The following is a 19582-nucleotide window of genomic DNA, read 5'->3' as shown; positions in this document are numbered from 1 at the left end:
TTAATGAAGGACTTAAAAGTCAATTCACAATTTTAAAAAGATTGGATCTTTTATATAGGTAATAGATAATAGATTATTAAATATCTTTGTAGTATTTGTATTTATAATTATAAAATGAGCAACATATTGAAGATAAAATACAAGTCAATACATTTTTTTTTAGTAATTTCAATAAACAAAAGTATTTTTATCCATTTAACAAGACAACACACGTCTTTTCTTTTTAAAAAAACACGTTTTATCCTCGTAAAAAAAATTCTTATATATGAAGCATGCACTTACTTGTTAATTAATAATTATAAAATAAAAACAGTTAAGAATTCAAATAATCCAACATATATCATCGGATGTGCGGCTGCTCAAAGGCTATCAACGGTCACGATTAATTAGCTTGTAGCAAAAACATCTTCTTTCATTCATTCAAGCCCGAGATCAGCTGCCATAACCAGATTTTGGAATATATTATGCTTGTCGATCTTGAAACACAGGAAATGGGAGCAAGGGATTCTGTTAATGGGCGTCATTGAATATATTCTGGGGTTTACATTTACATTTGAAAAAGTTACGTAGAAGTTTCAAGAATTCATAGTAGTTTACGAAAACTCTGATCTTGTTTTTTGAGGTCACTTGGTTCAGATTCGAGTGAAAACATTCAGCAAAGTTGGAACAAAGGTAGAAGCGTGTATATCAGCTCGCCGGATTTGTTCACTCATCCAAGTAACGATTCTTGGTAGTTAGTCGCATTCTATGTTTACTATCCATCATTATCATTTTTTCAGTTAGTTCAAAGTTATGTTGCTTCCTGTTGACAGAACGAGCTATGCATATTTGGTGTTTGTGAAATTGATCGTGTAGAAGTTTGTAAGAAAGTAGTGGTCTACGCTACTGTGAGTGCTTCCATTGTGATCAAAGCATCGACAAACATACCACGCTTCATGGGGTCTTCCCATGGCATTGGTTAGACAGGAACTATTTCGTGGTTAGGCTGAATCCCAATGTTGAGAAATTGACAAGGGCTAATCTACATGGCATTAATTTGTTTGAGAGAAGCCTTTCTTGTAGACAGTGAGGATTGAGTTGAATCCATCCCGAATATAGGCCTGCCCCAGGGAGTAAGCTTAATCGTCCCATTAAATTAAAATACATGAACCTAAAGAAAAAAATAAAAATAAAGGATGAAGATATGAATCCATGCAGCCAGTTTCCGGTACCATAATCACAGTTTACTTCCATAATTGGATTTAATTTGTTGAAGGCAAAAGCACTTTCAAGTGAGTTTTGGCTTCAAGAAATAAAGAAGCCGAATTGAAAGGAAAACTAGGCAGAATGGCGCAGGGGCGGAGAGAAGTCTTCAGACATAGCAGCGGGGATGGAAATCTGTTTTTTATTATTATTATTATTATTATTATTATTATTATTATTATTATTATTATTATGTTCTAAAATGTAATAGTCTTTATGTTTAGATTCTTCCATCGCATGATCACCTGACTGAAGGAATCCTGTTCAATATACTAGCTAGAAAATAATATGCTAATTTCACCAATCAATCATTAACAAGCTAGAATAGCCAGCCATACAAGCTACTGTCCTTTGGTTACATCCTTGGCCGTGTTTCATACGCTGCTTCTCCTTGATAACAGGGACCAACTAGCTTAAAAAATAATTCAGTTTGCAGCAGCACATAAAAGTTTGTCTCCTATCTTGCCTCTATCATTGTAATGGTGATTTCGTTTGCTGAATTAGCTGTATTTGTGCTAGTTGAACTCTGAGCGATAGTAACTTCTCTTTCAGTGAAAAAACCTGGCTGCTTGGCGTCAGGAAGGACTACTTCGTTGCTCAACATAAAAACTACAGTAAACATGCTTGGCCTGTCTTCTGGTCTCTTTTGCACGCATAACAGACCAACATGGATTATCCTTAGCATTTCAGAGATGTAGAATGGTTCAGCTAAACAAGGATCCACTAGTTCCTGCGACCTCCCTTCTTTATAGAGTGTCCATGCCTGTAAATATTGTTTAAGACGGTGTTATATATTTTTCCCCTTATTAACTATTAATCATTTTTAGCTGTTATTAAACACTCAAATTTTAACAATGATAGATCTAAGTGACAACACTTACGTGTCCAATAAGGTTGAGATTGTCATAGTCGTGAGAAAATCCCCTGTTTCTCATTCCACTTACAATTTCTATCACTAGGACCCCAAAGCTGAATACATCTGATTTTGTGGAGAACATGCCATCTATCGCATATTCTGGGGACATGTAGCCACTACAATAAAGAATTAAATTAATATAAAGTCACAAACAATGGTAGGTTAGAAGTGACGTGTGGAGTTTTTGAGATACTTACTATGTTCCAACAACTCGCCGTGTCTTAGCTTCAGTCTCATTCTCTCGAAAACTTCTAGCCATACCAAAGTCTGATATCTTAGGGTTCATGTCTGAATCTAGCAATACATTGCTAGGTTTGAGGTCTCGATGTATGACCCTCAATTGAGAATCTTGATGAAGATACAACAGTCCCCTAGCAATGCCATTGATAACACTGAAGCGCTTTTTCCAGTCAAGTAACATGCTTTTTGTTTGGTCTGTTCAAAATATTCGACAGTCAGTATTTTCTGTTGATTGCTTGAAAGTTCAATAACCCAACATTCACTGACTATAGGAGATGAACTGCCAATTTGCCCATCATATGAACCTCAGATTTATATGTTAGATTGGTATCATTGTGCTAGCATTAGAGTACTCGATATGTACAGTAAATAATTACCGACGGTTATGCATGATTGAAATGAATAATGTTTAAGCAAGTAAATTCATTGTTTCAGGTTATAGTCGTTTCTGTATTTCTCATGCAATCTGATTATAGATATGAGCATATAAAATTGGAGTGCTCACCAAATAAAATCATGTCCAGGCTTTTATTAGGCATATATTCATAGATCAACATTTTTTCCTCTCCATTGATGCAGCCGCCGATAAGCCTGACGAGATTTCGATGTTGAAGTTTGGCGATAAAGATTATTTCATTTTTGAATTCATCTAGTCCTTGCATGGAGTCCTTGGATAACCGTTTCACTGCAATTTCTTGTCCACCTTCCAGCATGCCCTAAGGCACCAGCTTGTTCATGTAAGGTAGTTATTTTTTAAGTTACATTTGGATTTGTGGAAAGTATTTGAAGAAAAAAATTGAAATGATTCTGTATAAGATAGGTTTGGAATTCAGTTTTAGGACTCAAAAGTATGTGATATCCTGACAAATAAATTGATTTACTATTATTGATTTGAAGTCCTTAGTTCCAAATCCATCAATTCAAATACAGACTGACTGAGTTTGAAGTAATTACAAAACTTTAACAACTTCCATTCTTTTTCCAAATATGAAATTTCCTGTAGAAGTTTTACCATTTAATAAGCTAAGTTTTTTTAGACACATTGATTTGATCATCTTTGCAAAAGGTTCATTTCTTCACTTGAGAACATCATTATCTTTAGCTCTACTACATCGTGTTTTTCATTAAAACATTTCTTGCCATTTGGAAGCCTATTTCTTATATTACACGACTCTCTTCCATCTTTGGTCAAGCGAGATTTACTCATCACATATTTTTCCCTTTGCCATGATTAAAACAATAGTGATTTTAAAATGATAAAAATGTCATCTTCATCTGATGTCAGTTTTGTATAACTGCATATAGAGGTGGACCAGTAATACCTTATAAACTGGCCCAAATCCACCCTCCCCAAGCTTGTTGTTAATTGAAAAGCGATCTGTAGCTTCCAAAATAGTTGATAGATCAAATAATGGCAGCTCCGAGTTCTGCTCATGACTTCCAAAATGTTGGCCTGCAGTAGGAAAAATGTCGAGATACCATTTAAAATGGAAGCTAGATAAGCAATTGAGTATGCTCATTATTTCAAATCTCCTGATGGATATTTTTCTTTGCTACCTAATTATTATATTCCTTGAGCATAAACTCTTTTCTTACCCTTCATTCTAAGGTTTTGATAACTCAACCGCTTCCGGATATATAGAAAGAGGCCCGTGCCAATAAGAATTATAACCAGCACTGATGTCAAACTCACTGCAACTGTTACATATTTCTTCTTTCCTTCAGATCCAGCAACATTTTCTGTCCAATTAAAAAGGCAATACTTCATTATAAAATATCGGCACTCATTTTTTTTGTTAATATCTCTTGCAAATCCAACAGTTGAGAAAAAAATCTCATCTTTTTGTTGTCAGATTATTTTTGTTAGAGGTACTTTAGACAAAAAACAAACAAAAGTTTAAATGGCAAATGTAATTTATTCACGACAGCATTGAGATATTTCTTGATCACCATATTTTTGTTTGAGATTCTCCCCTGTATAAAACTGATAAGTTGTCTGTATACCGTGGATGTCATAATGCTCAGACATTCGCTTCTTTTTATCTATTGTGTGAATCAGAAGTTGAAGCAAATGAGGAAAGCATCGAACTCTGTTCATCCTAAATATTACCTGCCTCTGAAGAAGACATTCTGATGTAAATATCATCTCCATTCTCAGGTTGGTCTTTCATGTCAATCAAGTCTCCTAACCAAAGAAGGCACCCGGTGCCTTTGCTTCGATCTAACTGTGTGCATGCCATACAAGAGCAGTCCTTTAAGCATTCTGCTTTGCAGTCTTCAAGTGCCAAAATCTCGATGTAACGTGAATTTCTTGAGTCCGGCAATTTAATGCCAGGATATTTCAAGAATATATCTCCTTGACAACTCAAGTTATTTCGCCGAACGCATCCATTCGACCTATCTGATCTAGCCCACCCTTCTTGGTCTTTGGGCACAAATCTGTCCAGGCATCTACAAAATGGAGTGTTAGTACTACACTTACCATATGCACCACATAACTTGTATTGATCACAACTATCTATTGGTAAGTAGGTGAATTTCACCCAATTTTGAGCTCCATCAACCCAAGTCCAACGTTGTTGATAACCACTCTCATCGACTAAAGCTATCGTAACTGATTTATCAATAATTTCTTGGAAAACATATACCTCCTTCTCATTCATTACTAAATGAATCTTGTATGTTGCTTCTCCTGTCTCATTCGGTCCCCCACTGAAGCCAAATCCATTCCAAGGACCAACTCTAGACCAAATTTCTGTACCATTTTTTAGTAGTACTTGTGGGTATCCTGTTGGATCCACGTGAGTACTAAAATCTCCAAGAGCAGGGTCATCATTGCTTTTCCATGACGTTAAGTAAGTTTCGATACCTGTTACATAGTTCATTCCTATCTTCATTCCAGGTATACTTGTATCAGTCGGATGATCAAAACTCTGCCAGAGAAAATTCTCTGGCCTTTCATCATTCGCATCTCTTACGACTAAATTTCCAGAGTCCAGTAACTGTGCAATTGGGTTTTGTACAGACCTTGACGATTTTGAAGACCACACTGCTGCTCCATTGGTGTCATTCAGTAGCACCAAGAGTCCAGGTTCGATAACCTTTAACACACCTCCTGCCCCTGTTAATGGTGCTTCTCTGTTGGCGACCCAAACAACTCTCCTAACTTTGATATTCCTGTACCATAGACCCACGTATTGATTTGTTAACTTTCCTGTTTTGAAAAATCCCAACTCGAATACTCCATCTGACGATACCATGGTCTCACCATCTCTAATCATCTGACTAGTTGTTATTGTATTAGTCGCACCAAAAGTGGCCGGAATAATGAAAAGGAACACCAAAGCCAGGCCTTTTTGTAAAATCTCCATTGCTGCAGCTAGTAGACCAAGCTAATTAAATTGCTTGTCATGTTAAAGCATACTCGGTCAAAAGTTTTAGAGTGCGAAATTTATGATATACATGAGTCTTTTTTCTTCAATATTTTATTAGGATTTTTGTGTGGAAAAATATTTTTCTAAAACGATGGCTGGAGCCAATCTCCAGAATTGACATGGAGATGATTATTTTTCTAGGCTTAAAGTCCTTGGTCTTGATGGTTACCATTATATAGGAAGGTAAACAAATCGAATCGATTCAAATATTAGTTCACGAGTTCATAGAGTCGGCATGATAAAAATGATTTGGTGCGAGAGTTTGCAAAATATCGACAAATTTTAGTTTTAATCCCGCAACTTCAGATTTTTAGGCAATTTTAGTTCTTTTTCAATCGGAGTGTTAATGTAACACTACACATGTAAGAACCATTTCAACGTTGAATTTGTGTCATATTATTGTCACAATGGAACAGTTACTAAAATTACAAAAAAAAACTCAAAGATAACATACTAAAACCAAAATTTGACTATATAGATGACAAAAATCGCGAAAAAACAAATAAAGATGATAAAAAACAATTTTTCTTTAATTTTTAATTTAAAAAAGATGCATGATCACTGATTCACCGTGTGAGGCATCCAACACCTACAAATTCTACAACTGGGTGTGGCCATTCCAAAATAAAGTCATGCAGTTGAGTTACTATCCGACCGCCACATTACAAAAAAACGTAAGCCGACAGAAATTATGTTTCGATGTGCAAGTAGCCGATCGAAAAGTCATCGGAAAATGGTTATGTTCAGCACCTAACATTGATATACCTGTTTGCATCGTCGAACATTTCCAGAATGTTTGACAAACATCAGTTCCCAAAGACAATATACTAGTGTTATATCCTCTTTGACATCAGCCCACGACCGACGTTTTCAGAATTTGTGTTCGGACACATATCCATCCCCGAAATTTCATGCATTTGGTCATTCCACTTATTGTCTCCCAATCCAGGGAAGACAAGTGCCTATTGAGTACAAGACACGTGATTTTGCGATTAAAAAAAAATATTTTACACCATCCTTCTATAATACAATAATATAATAGTAGCGCTACAATATCCATATTGTGTATGACAGATACTTGATTTTGTCAATTTTCTTCCCGAAAATCTTATAAATAAAAGTTTCGAACGACATTCTCTCAATATATGTTCTCACCTAAGTTTCACAGAGTTTCAAAATTTTAAGGACGCGAGATTTTTTTCCGGATAGTTGGATTTTTTAATTTGATTGAACTTCTAAATCGAACCTTACTGACTAATGTATTTTTAGGATATTTGATTTTTTTTTTAATTTTTTTTAGTCACGTAATGTAGTCACATATGTAAGGCAGTGTTTACCAAATATTTAATTTATTATATTGTCTCGTGAGCGTTAGAGAATGTCCTTGATCATATATACATATGTGTAATAATTTTAACTTTTTACTACTCAATATTTTTTATATTCACAGTTTTACCCACAAATTGTAAATTCAATTTGTGTACTTTTGTGTATAACAACGTATGATGGGATAATGGAAAGTTCCAAGTGATACAAGAAATCAAGATTGTCTTTCGGCCTTCGAATTGACGGTTTTACCCTTCGGAATATGACCACATCCAGAGAGAAGGCAGGAGGAAATTTCTTGTGCATTAACACCCAGCCAGGTCAATTGCCGCTTCCTTGAAGCAAAACAACTCCTTCTGACCATTTCTTTGCGGGTAACAACCTGTACGTTAGTTGTTCAATAATGTCCCTCTCCTTCTCAGAAGCCTCACTCACCATCATTCTTCCCCTCTCTATATTAAACCATCTCCTTGACGATACTTGAGCCATCACACAAAAATCCGATTCCTTGAAAATCAGACTTTGAATCCCACTACCTGAGGATTAAAAAGAAGGCCTTTTAATGGCGTCTGCAGGTCGATCCGGTTTTCAAGATTTCTTGCCCCTGATGGCGGAAAAGCTTGGTGGGGATGGCTTGATTGGGGAACTCTGCAATGGGTTTCAGTTATTGGTGGATTCTGACAAAGGGGTCATCACATTTGAGAGTCTAAAAAAGAACGCTGGTTTACTTGGGCTTCAAGGATTTTCTGATGCTGATCTTTACAACATGATTAAAGAAGGTGACTTTGATGGAGACGGAGCGCTAAATCAGATGGAATTTTGTGTGCTAATGTTCAGATTGAGCCCCGAGTTGATGGAAGAGTCACAGTTTTTGTTGGAAGAGGTTCTTCAGCAGGAGGGTTTCGAATACTTTGACTTCTCTTTGTAACCATTTTAACTTCTTTTTTTTAAATTTTATAAAAAAAAAAAAACGTAATTCTGACGATTATTGAGTTGTTTGGGCTATTATTGGATTCAAATATACGTAAATTGACTGAAGAATAATGAAATTTAGTTTGTTCCTTTGGATGCTAATAACTTCTTGTGCTTATGTTTTGGCTTATATTTCTTCTATATTATCAACTGATATGCAAATTACTACAAAACGCGGAAATAGTTCGAGAATTATAAGCTAAATTTTGGATGTATTAACTAAATGATTTAATTGTTGGTGATGGAACCTTAGTTATTGTGAGCTATAAGATGTAGCAAGATCGATCGGGCTTTTTGTATCTTGCTAAATTTGGTGTCATGGACTTCACCAGCATGATTCACAGCATCGAGAATTTTTCTTCTAATGTTTCACATTTCTTACCATTTTTTGACCAATTCTTGTAGTGATATTTCTGTTGTGACATATGAGCTTACGTCATGTTTGTTAGGTAATTTTCTGAGTATTTCCAAATTCCAGTATGGTGATCGTGTCTGACAAATAGTCAAATTCCATACGGTCAAGACTTTGATCTGCATTAGCAACCCTAAATGGTAGCAGTAATTGCCCATGTCCTTGAATTGCGGATTTGAAAGCCATAGTATCTGTCATTGGATGTTCTTGATGATGGAATTCTGAACCTTAAATAACACGATGGCAAGTTTTGTGATGCATTTCCTCGTGGTAGTAATTCGGGATTGGTCCCTGAATAAGTCTCAGCTAGACATCTCGTGGTGACACTTGACTCAATTTGTTTTCGAGAACTTAAAACAGCCAGCTTGCGAAGATTGATTCTGTTTGGTGATGGTTTTATGAAGCCTGGCATTCCAGTCACTGCTCCTTGTGAAAGGGGTTTAAAAGAGACAAAAAACAGTTTTATACTTTATAACGAGATTCGCAAGCCACAAGATTTGAAATTTGGATGGGAATTGAGAACTTTTCTTTGTCGCCTATCTTCATCGAAGAGTCCAGCTACTTTTCATACTTTCTTGCAGAATTTAGCGATGGACGGATGCAGATCATGTATGGAAGCTTCTGCTCAGTATATGTGACAGATAATAATGGAATGTACTGTCATCTGTGGCTAGTGTGTATGCCTGTGGTTAATCGTCTAGAAACAGAGTTGCAATGCTATAGCCTGGTTACATTTACGCATATGACAGGCCATTGACTGGCCAAGAAAACATGATTTTCTGCATAATCCGCCTTACAGCTGAGGAGAAGCAAGGCATATTTTGTAAGCAACTTTCAATTAATTGGCAAGCATTGATATGGTAGGGCTTTGTAGCTAGTCCTTGCTGTTAGCAAGGAGGCAGACAAGACCGAAGATATAATCCAGATATACCAGTTTCTATGGCTTGCCATGTGAGGTTATTAGTGATTAACTGCTGAAATATGTGTGAATTCATGCATTAAAAACCAATACAATAGAAGCATCGGATTTGTTTTTTTAGGGGGAGCCCGATCCACTGTTTTTGTTCATGGCAAGAGCATCGATTTTAGGATAGAAATACATGAAAAATGAATGATGTATTAGATAAATGAGCTTTTTAAATTTATTCCACCATCATTTCTGGAGTCATTGTGGTGTTATGGTGAGCATATTTTTCCAACTGTAGTAAATTGTTATGGAAGGAAATTACCCCGGTTTACGTTCCCTGTTAGCCAAGTTTGCAAAAGGTCTTATAGATTAATCGTAGCTTGTAAAGAATTATCAAGATTCCAGTTGAGAGTCATACTCATCCCATTTTGATGTGACAGCCATTAGTTTGCGAGTCACACGCTGATGTGAACACAAAGACATCACATTTTTGAATAACAGCCTAAAGATCATAAAGTCGGAAACCAAATATTACAAGAGAAATACGTCACTAGAAGTTTTCTTGGGAGCATTCCAGTGTATGATATTATTAATGTATGTAAGCTGATTAAAAAATAAATATTATTTACTATATCAAATTTTTATGCATGTTATTTATTCATTTTAATTGTGTTTCAACATCAATCAAACCTTTTTTTTCTTTCTTTAAGTTTTTTGGTTCTCTAAACAATACAGATTGATGCTAATTAGTTGCTAGCCAACAATTTAAAAACACAAAAGGAAAATATAAACAGTAAATTCTTTAAATTTTTCTATAATAAATTAAATCATGATGCTTATTTACTTTGTATATTGAAAGTTACATGCCTCCTAGAATGAGAATAGAGGCATGGGAGTTTCGAGAAAGAAGCAGAGGAAAACAACTGGTCAAATCTCGGCTTTGCAAGCAACCATGGAATTGTATCAGTGAAGGGGTCTGGCTTCTTGATGCAGAAGCCAATCCGAGATCATTCCACTGGTGGGACTCTGTACAAGAATTCAAAAAGGCAGACACGAGAATGAACCAATTACTTGACAATATTTATCATTTACTCTTATGAGTATTTTTGCCACCGTCCTTTCTTTTCTTCACTTACAATCATCAACACATTTCCATCAGCCAACACAACTCAAGAATTCACGCATTTGCCATCGATGAAATATCTTTAGGTGCGCAAATATATAAAAAAAAAAATGCGTTCCCAAAAGTATATTAAACAACATTATTGTGAATTGTTGATTTTCAATCAATGGAATGGGCTTTTACCATCTGTAACAAAATATGCATGTCTTATAAAATGATTAAACTATGGCATTTTGTAGAACCTCACTTCATAAAACAATAAAAATAAATTAATAAAATGATGATGAGCGTGGCCAATATCCATCATCATTTTTTAGTCCAAGACCTTTCCTTAAACTCCAAATTTCATCACTGGTCAGACGACGTCGTTTGTTCGTACCAAGATAATTGCATTTATTTAAGGTCCCCTAAATCCGGCGGAAACGTAACGAATCTGAGTAAAAAGATTGGATCTTTGACAACTGGGTAGCTGTGTTACCAATGGCGACCAAAATTTACATTGTGTAAGTGTGATTTAAGTAAACGTCCAGTTCTTTCTTCTTGTTTTCTTTTCAATCATCTCATGGGTTTCTTATTTCTCCTCGACTTCGCGTAATCAGTTTGTCTCTGCCTTCTTGAACTTGTGTGAAGGATTAATGTTGCAATTCTTGAGGTTTTAATGGGTTGTCTTTGTTTTCGTGTTTTCCATTTCAAATTTTTGATCCACTAATTGTTAAGGATCAAGCCGATTGATTTAGTGATCTGTTGGAAAATGGGCGGTACTATTAGTAAACAGCCGATAGCTGAAATCTTTTGGCTTTTATCTTCTTAATGCCTCAATCACTGCTTTGAACTTACACCATCAATCAGAAATTATGAATAGAAAAGGAACTGATAGCAGATTATTAAGGTTTATTTGGTTAGTGATGACAATTATAAAGTATTTTTTGGACCAGTAACATCATACGCGCTTCCGTGATTATTATGACAGTACTCTAGTTTTTTATTTATGTTTTTTGTTAAATTTTTCGCCTCTATATTGACATAGTTTAGCTTGTTAAACAATATATTATTCAGTTTTCAGATTACTTAGTGTGCGTATGAGCTAATTATTTTATGACCACTTATAGTATTATTGTTTTTAATTACAACCATCATAGCTTGCTTAGGCGTTCTTGGTTAATATAATCATGTTGTTTCTAATGGCTTTAAAGATTAAATATTTAATGTTAATTGCGTTTCTTGCGTCACTAATCTTGATTCATCGAATGGAAAGATCAAAGCCTGAAGTTTTCAATGTAAATGCCTATTTGGGAAGCATGGGCTTCTGTTTGTTTCTGGAAGATGTAAACTCTCAAGAAACTGGTTTCCCTGTCCTAGTACCTTGAAATTTATGTTTTAACTGCAAATAGGTTAGAGGTCGAGTATCTTCACAATAAATGTTTCACCAGAATTGGTGAAAGAGCACCCCCCCTCCGCCTGCGGAATCAATAAAAGACGGGATCCAATTTTAAAGAAATACCTACGTTTTTTAGGGTATTGGCAATAGTATTATTGATTCCCGGTTGCACAACAAAGAAATTATTTATTTATATGGAATTTTTAGGATATATGCCTGTGAAATAGTGACAGTGGCAGACTCGGTGCTGTCATTTGGTTTAGTCAGGATGCTATTTTATTCTTTGTTAGACCAAATTCTTTCGAAAAGACTTTTTCGCTTTGTGATGGGAAGTATGAGGCGAGCAAAATTCTTCTGTTAATGCTATGAATAAAGATAACGATAAAACTTCACCGAATAGGTACTATTCTATGTATGGTCACGTGGAGAAACTGGCTGAAGAGATAAAGAAGGGAGCTGCATCTGTTGAAGGAGTTGATGCCAAACTATGGCAGGTATGAGCTATATTTTCCTCTGTTATCTCGTTGAATTTTTTTTAGAGGAAACAAGAAGAATAGATGTGGAACGGATGCATGTATGTTGAACTATTTTTTCCTCTGTTATCTCATTGTATCTTTTTTTTTTTAGAGAAAACAACAAGAATAAATGTGGAATGTATGGGACAAATTTTATATTTGAATTAACTTTTAGTAATATAAAATTTTTAGACGACTGCATGTATACTGCATGGAAGTGTCTGTTGGGACCCAAGTGTATCCCAATTCTTACATAAATGACTTGGTGCTTCGGCCTAGTTTCAAATTTGCATGATGGCTATTATTATTTAGTTTGAGTTTTACATGATATTTGTTCTTATGTATCTTTATTTTGATTGTTTAAAGAGTAAAAAATGGTGTTACATTCCTATGATAAAAGCATTTTTTAGTTTTTACTTGAATCTTTGTGTTCCAGGTCCCTGAGACACTACCAGATGATGTTCTTGCAAAAATGGGTGCACCTCCAAAGAGTGATGTACATATTATCACGCCTAATGAACTTGCAGAGGCTGATGGCTTCATTTTTGGCTTCCCTACGAGGTTTGGAATGATGGCTGCCCAATTCAAAGCGTTTCTTGATGCTACTGGAGGTCTTTGGAGAACACAGCAACTCGCTGGAAAGCCAGCTGGGATTTTCTACAGCACTGGATCTCAAGGCGGTGGCCAAGAAACTACGGCGTAATTCCCTTCATGATAGTCCCTGTATCTTAGTAGAAAATAATGAGTTGTTCAAAATTCGAACTCATCAGCGATCCATCTTTTTCTTCACAAAATTGAGTCTATGATTTATTGCAGGTTAACTGCTATTACTCAGCTTGTTCACCATGGAATGATCTTTGTCCCCATTGGATACACGTTCGGAGCTGGAATGTTTGAAATGGAGCAAATAAAAGGAGGAAGTCCTTACGGTGCTGGAACTTTTGCTGGCGATGGTTCGAGGCAGCCATCCGAGCTTGAAATACAGCAGGCTTTTCACCAAGGCAAGTTAATTGCCACCGTTGCCAAGAAACTGAAGAAAACCACTGCCTAAGCTATTCCATATACAACATATTGTTTGTGGTTTTACGATTTATTTCTTTTCCTATTGATATAATATCATGAAATGGATGTGTAATTCTTGCTATGTTGTTCCCATCTATTTGTTTTGTTTAATTTAATACAGTGTTATGCAAAGTTCAAAAGTTTGTCCACTTTCAATAATGTGCGTAGTAAACTGCTTTCAGCGGTTGATTCCCGTTATTTCCATCGTATTGATTGAATTGGTGAAGTGTCTAGATCTTTGTTGTGGAGTTGAACTGACATGAGTCGGTGCACTCATTTCCCTTATTAGAATGAAATGGTGCACCCGCCTCACTGCAGTCCTTACAATTTGCATGGCTCAAGCTTGAAACCACCCTCCATGCACCTCCACCACATCAACCACCATCACCGAAGAAAGTGGTACGGGGATGGGTGAGGGGGAACACAACAATTGGGGAAATATATAGTTGCAAGCGTCAGATATAAATGGAACAGTTTATCCGTTGATTTTGAGAATATTTGAAGAGAATGACGATGGTTTTGGGGATTTGTTCTTGAACTTGTGTTATCTTATACATATAAAAGATGAGTTAAGTTCTTTTTTGTAACGTGCTGTTTGCGACACATGTATTTGAACCTTACAAGGATATGGTGTCGTTGTTGATGCCAATTTCAGATGTTCTTTAATCCGACAGTTGACACTATTCCGATACATGACTAGCTTCTTCCATGGTTAAGTGGCTTTTCTTGAAAAGCTTTACTTTCAGCTCAGGATAGGATTAAGGTGGTTGGCACGGTCTTCGATTCAAATCTGTCTTTTGCTTGCGTTTCAATCCAAGTGTAAGGCCAACTTTTTTTAGTTAGTGCTCGATTACTTTCAGACAAATGGTGTTATCTTCTTGGAAAACGTAATATTTGATGCTTTGTTGCTGCTTTGCAACAAAAATATCATGCACTCGTACAAAGGTTCAAAGTCCATCTTTAACTCTTTTCTTGCTATCTCTGATACGCTGATCCAATAGTCCATCGAACGGCAACATAGNATATATAGTTCATCAAAATTTCATGATCGTCCAAAAGAGCTAAATGATGGCGTATTTAAAAAAATAATAATAATTATGTTCGTATGTTATATATGATAATGATGTGTCTTTGCAATAGAGGTTAGTTTGTACAGTTTGGTGTCTTCTCAACTGTTTTCTTCGTGAAAGTAAAGTTTATGTAATAAATTAATAAAATATAAAAAAAAAGAAGCTTCGTACCCATTAAAAAATGATGCGCTTCCCCCCATTGACCTTATTAATAGAGTTTTCTTTGTTAGTGCTACCTTTATTTTGTGTTAACAATTGGTAATAAGATAAGAATTTTTGTCAAGTCCTAGCATCGGTGCTGCGTCGGTAGTTGTGCTTAGCTCAAAATTCTCCGCTGACGTCTTTGCCAACATGATCGAAACACATTTTGCACTAACGACAAACAATCATTATACTCGGTGTGGGGAGCCAACTTGTCCATACAGCACTTCAAACCCCATTTCCCTGTAAATCTCAACAAGGAAGACCACAAGCACAAGGGGTAGGAATATAATGGTTAAAATTTTAAATTTTGCTCTATCATTTTCCTAATAAATAATATTATACATACTTGTCGAAGTTTTGAATCCATGATTCTGGACGGGACACATTCGTTTTATCATACAAAGCGCCTGAAGTCCAAAGATCATATAAACAAACGAACGAACGTACGTACAAACTATATAATCGTCGAAATTAAAAGCAAAGATTATTACCAAGAAGACAAGATCTTAATTTGATGTTTACAGAGTTAATTAATGTTTGATCCAATGATGATGCTCTTCTCTCTAATCATGGTCGATGTTCAACGTGCAAGATGCTTTCTTTTTGTCTTCGTTTATGCTTCTAAGTAAAGCTAAATAAGGCTACCCCCTTTCCACAAAATTATATTCCATACTATACTTGATAGCTAGGGCCTAGATGTTGGTTCCTATACAAAAATATGTACTCAAAACTATATATATTCGATTCACTGGAGTTGTCATATCTTGCGGATGTGGGAATTTTTCATGCTAAATACTAGCAATAGATTGACATTAGTTGCAATTTTGTCCGCCAGAACACATANAATTATATATATCATTTAAAATAATGAAAAAAATATGTTTTTGGTCCTGTATTTATATCTATTTGAGATTTTAATTTGGTATGATGTTAAATTTCAGTTTTAGTTTGTTAACTTTTTTTTCAATTTGTCATTTTTCGACGTGACATCCATACACTTATGATGTGGTTCTAATATATACAGCGTCAGGTCAACAATTCTGATAAAAAAAATTACTAAAATTGTAAGAAAAATGAAATTTAACTAACACATGTAGACATCCAAAAAATATAATTTTCATTATATAAACGATTATACGAATTATATACACTGGATTACTTTCTTGGTCCGTTTATCGTATAAGGTCGCTTTACCTTCCAATGAAAGGAATTCAATGTGACCATTCGATGCAAAGCACAAAGGGTATCATGAGTACATTCAACATGAACAAAACTAAAATCTATTGTTCCTTTTTTTTAAAAAAAATATATAAAGAAAAATACAATTTAATATTTTTAAAATCCCAAAATAAAGTATTTGAGTTTCGAATCGCTTTTTCTATTTTATTTTATTTATTACAAGAAATAATATTACTATAAAATAAGAAAACCCTAAAAGGAAGGGGCGACTGGGCCAGCTTCTGACTTCCACCAACATATTCTAGACATATAAACAATTCAAAAGTGAGATTTCCAATCAATTGATCTCCCCACACTGATACACTCTTTTATTTAAATTCATTATTCCTTTCATGTCTTTACCAAAGAAGATTAAAGTTATGCAAATAACACTTTCATCTACAACAAAAGCTCCTTTATACACTTAATTCTCTTGTTCTTAATTCAGCTACAAATTATCAAATTAATCAATCCTAATCTACACTTAATTTAACATATATAATTATTCTTAAATTATTACAAAACTCGTTCAAATATCATGATCATCAGCATACAATAATTTCAAATATTCTTGGTCGAATATATATAAGCTGCACATATCATTTTGGCCGGATGTCGCCGGCCATGGCCCAACTCTTTTTAATCCTCCCCTTTTATTGCTTTCCGCAATTTTTTTCGCTTCTTTCATCACCTGAATTGATAAAGGACATGTTCCTATCCTACTTTGTTAGAGTTTGAGAAGTGTAATATGCTAACACCCCATGAAATCAGGCTTTTACTGACCAGAAAAATGCAGTAAAATCAGTATACTTGGTCACAAAACCTTTTTTCCTATGAATTTCGTGACCAGTTATACTGACTCGTTACAGTAGCTTATCTGAAAGTTCCTCCGAAAGTATGAGTCCAAATATCAACCGTTGTCTCTTGAGTAACAGGGAAGGTGCTGGAAATCGGTACTAAACATAACCCTCGACTTCCAAGATCTTGTCGCGGCCCTTCTGGAATATCCTTTGATTTATCAGAAATCTGCAAAAATATACGTGATGAAAGATACTATATGTCATCTGTCTCATTTTATTGACTAGCAAAGCGAAGCAACAGAAATGTAGTGTACCTGTTGGCGCTGAACTGGAGCTCCATTTTTCATATATGGAATACTTAAGACCTGATATTAGACACAAGCACAACAAATTAATGAAGTTAACCAAAACTTTACACGTTCCTTGTGAAACTACAATGGAAATAATGGGACTTACACTAACTTGTTCATGGAGAAATTTTATGTATTCAATGGCTTCAGATAACACCGAAGCTGTATCGGTCTGAGAAAGTGCATTTGGTTAGTTAGATTAATAATGTGAGCATTTTGTTGTTTGCTACTAAGATTTAAAAAGTGATTAGTGGAATCCACTCGAGGGAAAGTGATGAAATTTTTCAGAAAATTAATTAGTTACCTTTCCAAAAGGTGAGACTAATTGTTGTAGTGCAGTTATTCTGTCTCCCATTTTCTCTTTCCTCACCTGATCAAGAGCAAAGTTATGTGTTTATAAATGTCATTTAGTCTGTTTTGAAGTATACAGAAAGGATTAAGATGTTAGGATTCAACTTGTTTCCTAAATATCTTCGTCAAATATCATGATCAGTGATGTATAACACCTTATTACAAGCCGGCAACGATGAAGGGATTTCATTCCTAGCTCTTTTATTTGATGACGATTCCGTGTTGTTTTTCTTCGTTGTTGTACCCGAATCCAGAACTTCCAATGTATTCTTGAAAATGAGAAAGAAACAAAATATGAGACGATAAGGAAAAAAGATAATTATTGGACTAAACCCTAGAGTTGTGAAGCATGGTAAATGTACTAATTTTATGACAAATCACTCGTATGAATTTACGTAGAGATTCTTCTTCTTTTCTTTTTACCTTCGGCTTTTCATCAAAGGATGGAGCTATGGGAATCTGCGTTTGTAAAGACGGAAAAAACCCAGATCGAGCATCATTCATGGTGGCGGAAGCATTCCAGAAAGGAGTGTTGTTGGTGAAATGCAAGTGACTGCTGCCAGCACTGGGCGGCAGCGGCTGCGGATGTTTTGGTGGCGATGTTCTCAGGAATTGAGGAAATTTATTCCAGGGGGGCATCAACTCACTTGGGTTGTGGCCATAACCACTCGGCGAATAAGGATAGTTCATGGATCGATTCTCGTAGTTCTGCGGCTGGTTTTCAGACATTAATAAACCGTAGGCTGCAGCAGAATCCACCTGATAACAGCTGGTATTTAGATTCTGGGATGTTATCGTACTGTCATTGGAGTTGGCCTGAGAACTATACTGTGACTGATGATCTAAGGTAAAACCCCTATTTATTTGCTTAAAATCGTTAGCGGATGAATCTTCAGATGACACACCGGTATAAAGTTTGTGCCGCCAAGGCTCATGCGAAGATGCAGCAGTCCCTGATTCTTGCAGGAAATTACTGGTATTTGAATCTTCTTGCAGCATACAACGAAAACTGCTCTCAGATTTTTCTCCTCGACTTTATATATCATAAACAAGATTACAAGAAACCAATTAAACCCATAATCACAAACAAAATTCGAGTACAAAATAGCATCAAACCCATGAAAATGAAAATTTATGATTCCAGAAAATCATGAAAACATAGAGCATATAAAACTTACAACATAGCCGGGTTCCAGTCCATGCCTTGAGAAGAAAGGCCTAATCCCATCATCTGCAAGTTGGGAGTAGTTAAAACACCGCCTCCAGAGGCAGCGGAGGTTTGAGTTTGTACCACCATAGAGCCACCGGATTCAGCTCCGGGTTCAATGGCAGACCTAGATTTCATGTCCACCATATCTGTCGGCCATTCGTAGTTTGCTATCGCATTTAACCTCGCAGAAACCGAAGCCGGTGCTGTTCCAGTATCGTCAACTCTGTTTCTCGTTGAATCCCACCAGTTTCCCCTTCCCAGATGAAATTCATCTGACATATCTACAGACCTGTTTCTCAAATTATTATCAGAATTTTCTTGCTTTGAGTTGTACCTTTACTACTTCTCCACGGAAGCTTATGCTTGAAGGCTCTTTGTCTCTTATTTGTTATTGTGTGCTTAGACCCTTGATTTTATAAAAATGAAATGAAACCGATTTGCAGCGTATAAATATTTATACTAATCATAAAGTTGAAGAAATTAAGGTGAAGAATTTGTGGTTGACTTTTTTTGGGATGATATGACAAAGGAAAGGAGAGGTCATTTTGAAAGCATATTCCCTGCTTAGCCAATTACATGTATATACAAAAACACTTATTTCCTGTGTGTAATTTATCAAATCCCTAATAGTATTTATTTTTTAAAATAATTATTATTATTATTACTTTGATTGTTGCTATTGTTTTGAAAAGCCTCTGCCTAACATACTGACAAATACTTATACAAACTATATCTATTTACATTTAAAAAATATTAAGAATACTCTTACTTTTTTTATTCTATATATTATTGACAAAACTACGTACGTACGTATATCAAACATCAAAATCATCCTATTTGAGAATAACCCAT

General features: G+C 35.4%; 4 protein-coding genes and 1 long non-coding RNA gene across 9 annotated transcripts; 3 read left to right on the top strand and 2 right to left on the bottom strand.

Moving 5' to 3' along the window:
- Positions 1 to 339: 339 nt before the first annotated feature.
- LOC140967926 (uncharacterized) lies at positions 340 to 4691 on the top strand. 2 transcript variants are annotated; one of them, XR_012173664.1, is made up of 3 exons: positions 340 to 730; positions 2978 to 3140; positions 4557 to 4691. It is a non-coding gene; the product is annotated as an uncharacterized lncRNA (long non-coding RNA). The 2 variants fall into 2 exon arrangements; XR_012173665.1 differs by having other exon boundaries at positions 2978 to 3135; positions 4557 to 4682.
- LOC140967923 (G-type lectin S-receptor-like serine/threonine-protein kinase At4g27290) lies at positions 1415 to 5968 on the bottom strand. Of its 3 annotated transcripts, XM_073428716.1 has the most exons (7): positions 4509 to 5967; positions 3995 to 4138; positions 3721 to 3851; positions 2904 to 3114; positions 2356 to 2593; positions 2124 to 2274; positions 1415 to 2005 (listed from the first exon to the last, which is right to left on the bottom strand). In XM_073428716.1, the coding sequence occupies exons 1-7, from the start codon at positions 5767 to 5769 to the stop codon at positions 1700 to 1702; spliced, it is 2442 nt and encodes an 813-aa protein (XP_073284817.1). In that variant the 5' UTR covers positions 5770 to 5967; the 3' UTR covers positions 1415 to 1699. The 3 variants fall into 3 exon arrangements, with proteins under 3 accessions (XP_073284817.1, XP_073284818.1, XP_073284819.1); XM_073428717.1 differs by lacking the exon at positions 3995 to 4138 and having other exon boundaries at positions 4509 to 5968; XM_073428718.1 differs by lacking the exon at positions 2124 to 2274 and having other exon boundaries at positions 1789 to 2005; positions 4509 to 5963.
- Positions 5969 to 7505: 1537 nt separating this feature from the next.
- On the top strand, positions 7506 to 8235 carry LOC140967925 (calcium-binding protein KRP1-like). The gene has a single exon (XM_073428720.1). It carries the CDS (start codon positions 7721 to 7723, stop codon positions 8084 to 8086), a length of 366 nt encoding a protein of 121 aa, XP_073284821.1. The 5' UTR covers positions 7506 to 7720; the 3' UTR covers positions 8087 to 8235.
- Positions 8236 to 10854: 2619 nt separating this feature from the next.
- On the top strand, positions 10855 to 13714 carry LOC140967924 (probable NAD(P)H dehydrogenase (quinone) FQR1-like 1). The gene is made up of 4 exons (XM_073428719.1): positions 10855 to 11075; positions 12351 to 12444; positions 12902 to 13164; positions 13282 to 13714. The coding sequence occupies exons 1-4, from the start codon at positions 11053 to 11055 to the stop codon at positions 13514 to 13516; spliced, it is 615 nt and encodes a 204-aa protein (XP_073284820.1). The 5' UTR covers positions 10855 to 11052; the 3' UTR covers positions 13517 to 13714.
- A 2793-nt stretch (positions 13715 to 16507) lies between these two features.
- Positions 16508 to 19266, bottom strand: LOC140967922 (transcription factor bHLH123-like). 2 transcript variants are annotated; one of them, XM_073428715.1, is made up of 7 exons: positions 18699 to 19266; positions 17944 to 18553; positions 17676 to 17789; positions 17474 to 17539; positions 17282 to 17341; positions 17134 to 17184; positions 16508 to 17045 (listed from the first exon to the last, which is right to left on the bottom strand). In XM_073428715.1, the coding sequence occupies exons 1-7, from the start codon at positions 19007 to 19009 to the stop codon at positions 16893 to 16895; spliced, it is 1365 nt and encodes a 454-aa protein (XP_073284816.1). In that variant the 5' UTR covers positions 19010 to 19266; the 3' UTR covers positions 16508 to 16892. The 2 variants fall into 2 exon arrangements, with proteins under 2 accessions (XP_073284816.1, XP_073284815.1); XM_073428714.1 differs by having other exon boundaries at positions 17276 to 17341; positions 18699 to 19265.
- Positions 19267 to 19582: the final 316 nt, after the last annotated feature.

This window comes from Primulina huaijiensis, unplaced genomic scaffold, assembly GCF_012295235.1.
Source record: "Primulina huaijiensis isolate GDHJ02 unplaced genomic scaffold, ASM1229523v2 scaffold30059, whole genome shotgun sequence".
Classification (NCBI taxonomy): domain Eukaryota; kingdom Viridiplantae; phylum Streptophyta; class Magnoliopsida; order Lamiales; family Gesneriaceae; genus Primulina; species Primulina huaijiensis.
This window is presented reverse-complemented; position numbering and strand designations above follow the sequence as displayed.

Coding starts and splice junctions, on each gene's coding strand:
- LOC140967923 (XM_073428716.1), bottom strand. CDS start 5,769: ATGGAGATTTTACAAAAAGGCCTGGCTTTGGTGTTCCTTTTCATTATT. Junction 2,275..2,355: donor CGGCGAGTTGTTGGAACATA/GTAAGTATCTCA, acceptor TCTTTATTGTAG/TGGCTACATGTCCCCAGAAT. Junction 2,006..2,123: donor ATCTCAACCTTATTGGACAC/GTAAGTGTTGTC, acceptor CAATATTTACAG/GCATGGACACTCTATAAAGA.
- LOC140967925 (XM_073428720.1), top strand. CDS start 7,721: ATGGCGTCTGCAGGTCGATCCGGTTTTCAAGATTTCTTGCCCCTGATG.
- LOC140967924 (XM_073428719.1), top strand. CDS start 11,053: ATGGCGACCAAAATTTACATTGT. Junction 11,076..12,350: donor GCGACCAAAATTTACATTGT/GTAAGTGTGATT, acceptor TTCACCGAATAG/GTACTATTCTATGTATGGTC. Junction 13,165..13,281: donor GGTGGCCAAGAAACTACGGC/GTAATTCCCTTC, acceptor GATTTATTGCAG/GTTAACTGCTATTACTCAGC.
- LOC140967922 (XM_073428714.1), bottom strand. CDS start 19,009: ATGTCAGATGAATTTCATCTGGGAAGGGGAAACTGGTGGGATTCAACG. Junction 17,185..17,275: donor TTCTCCATGAACAAGTTAGT/GTAAGTCCCATT, acceptor GTCTAATATCAG/GTCTTAAGTATTCCATATAT. Junction 17,046..17,133: donor CTCCAGTTCAGCGCCAACAG/GTACACTACATT, acceptor ATATTTTTGCAG/ATTTCTGATAAATCAAAGGA.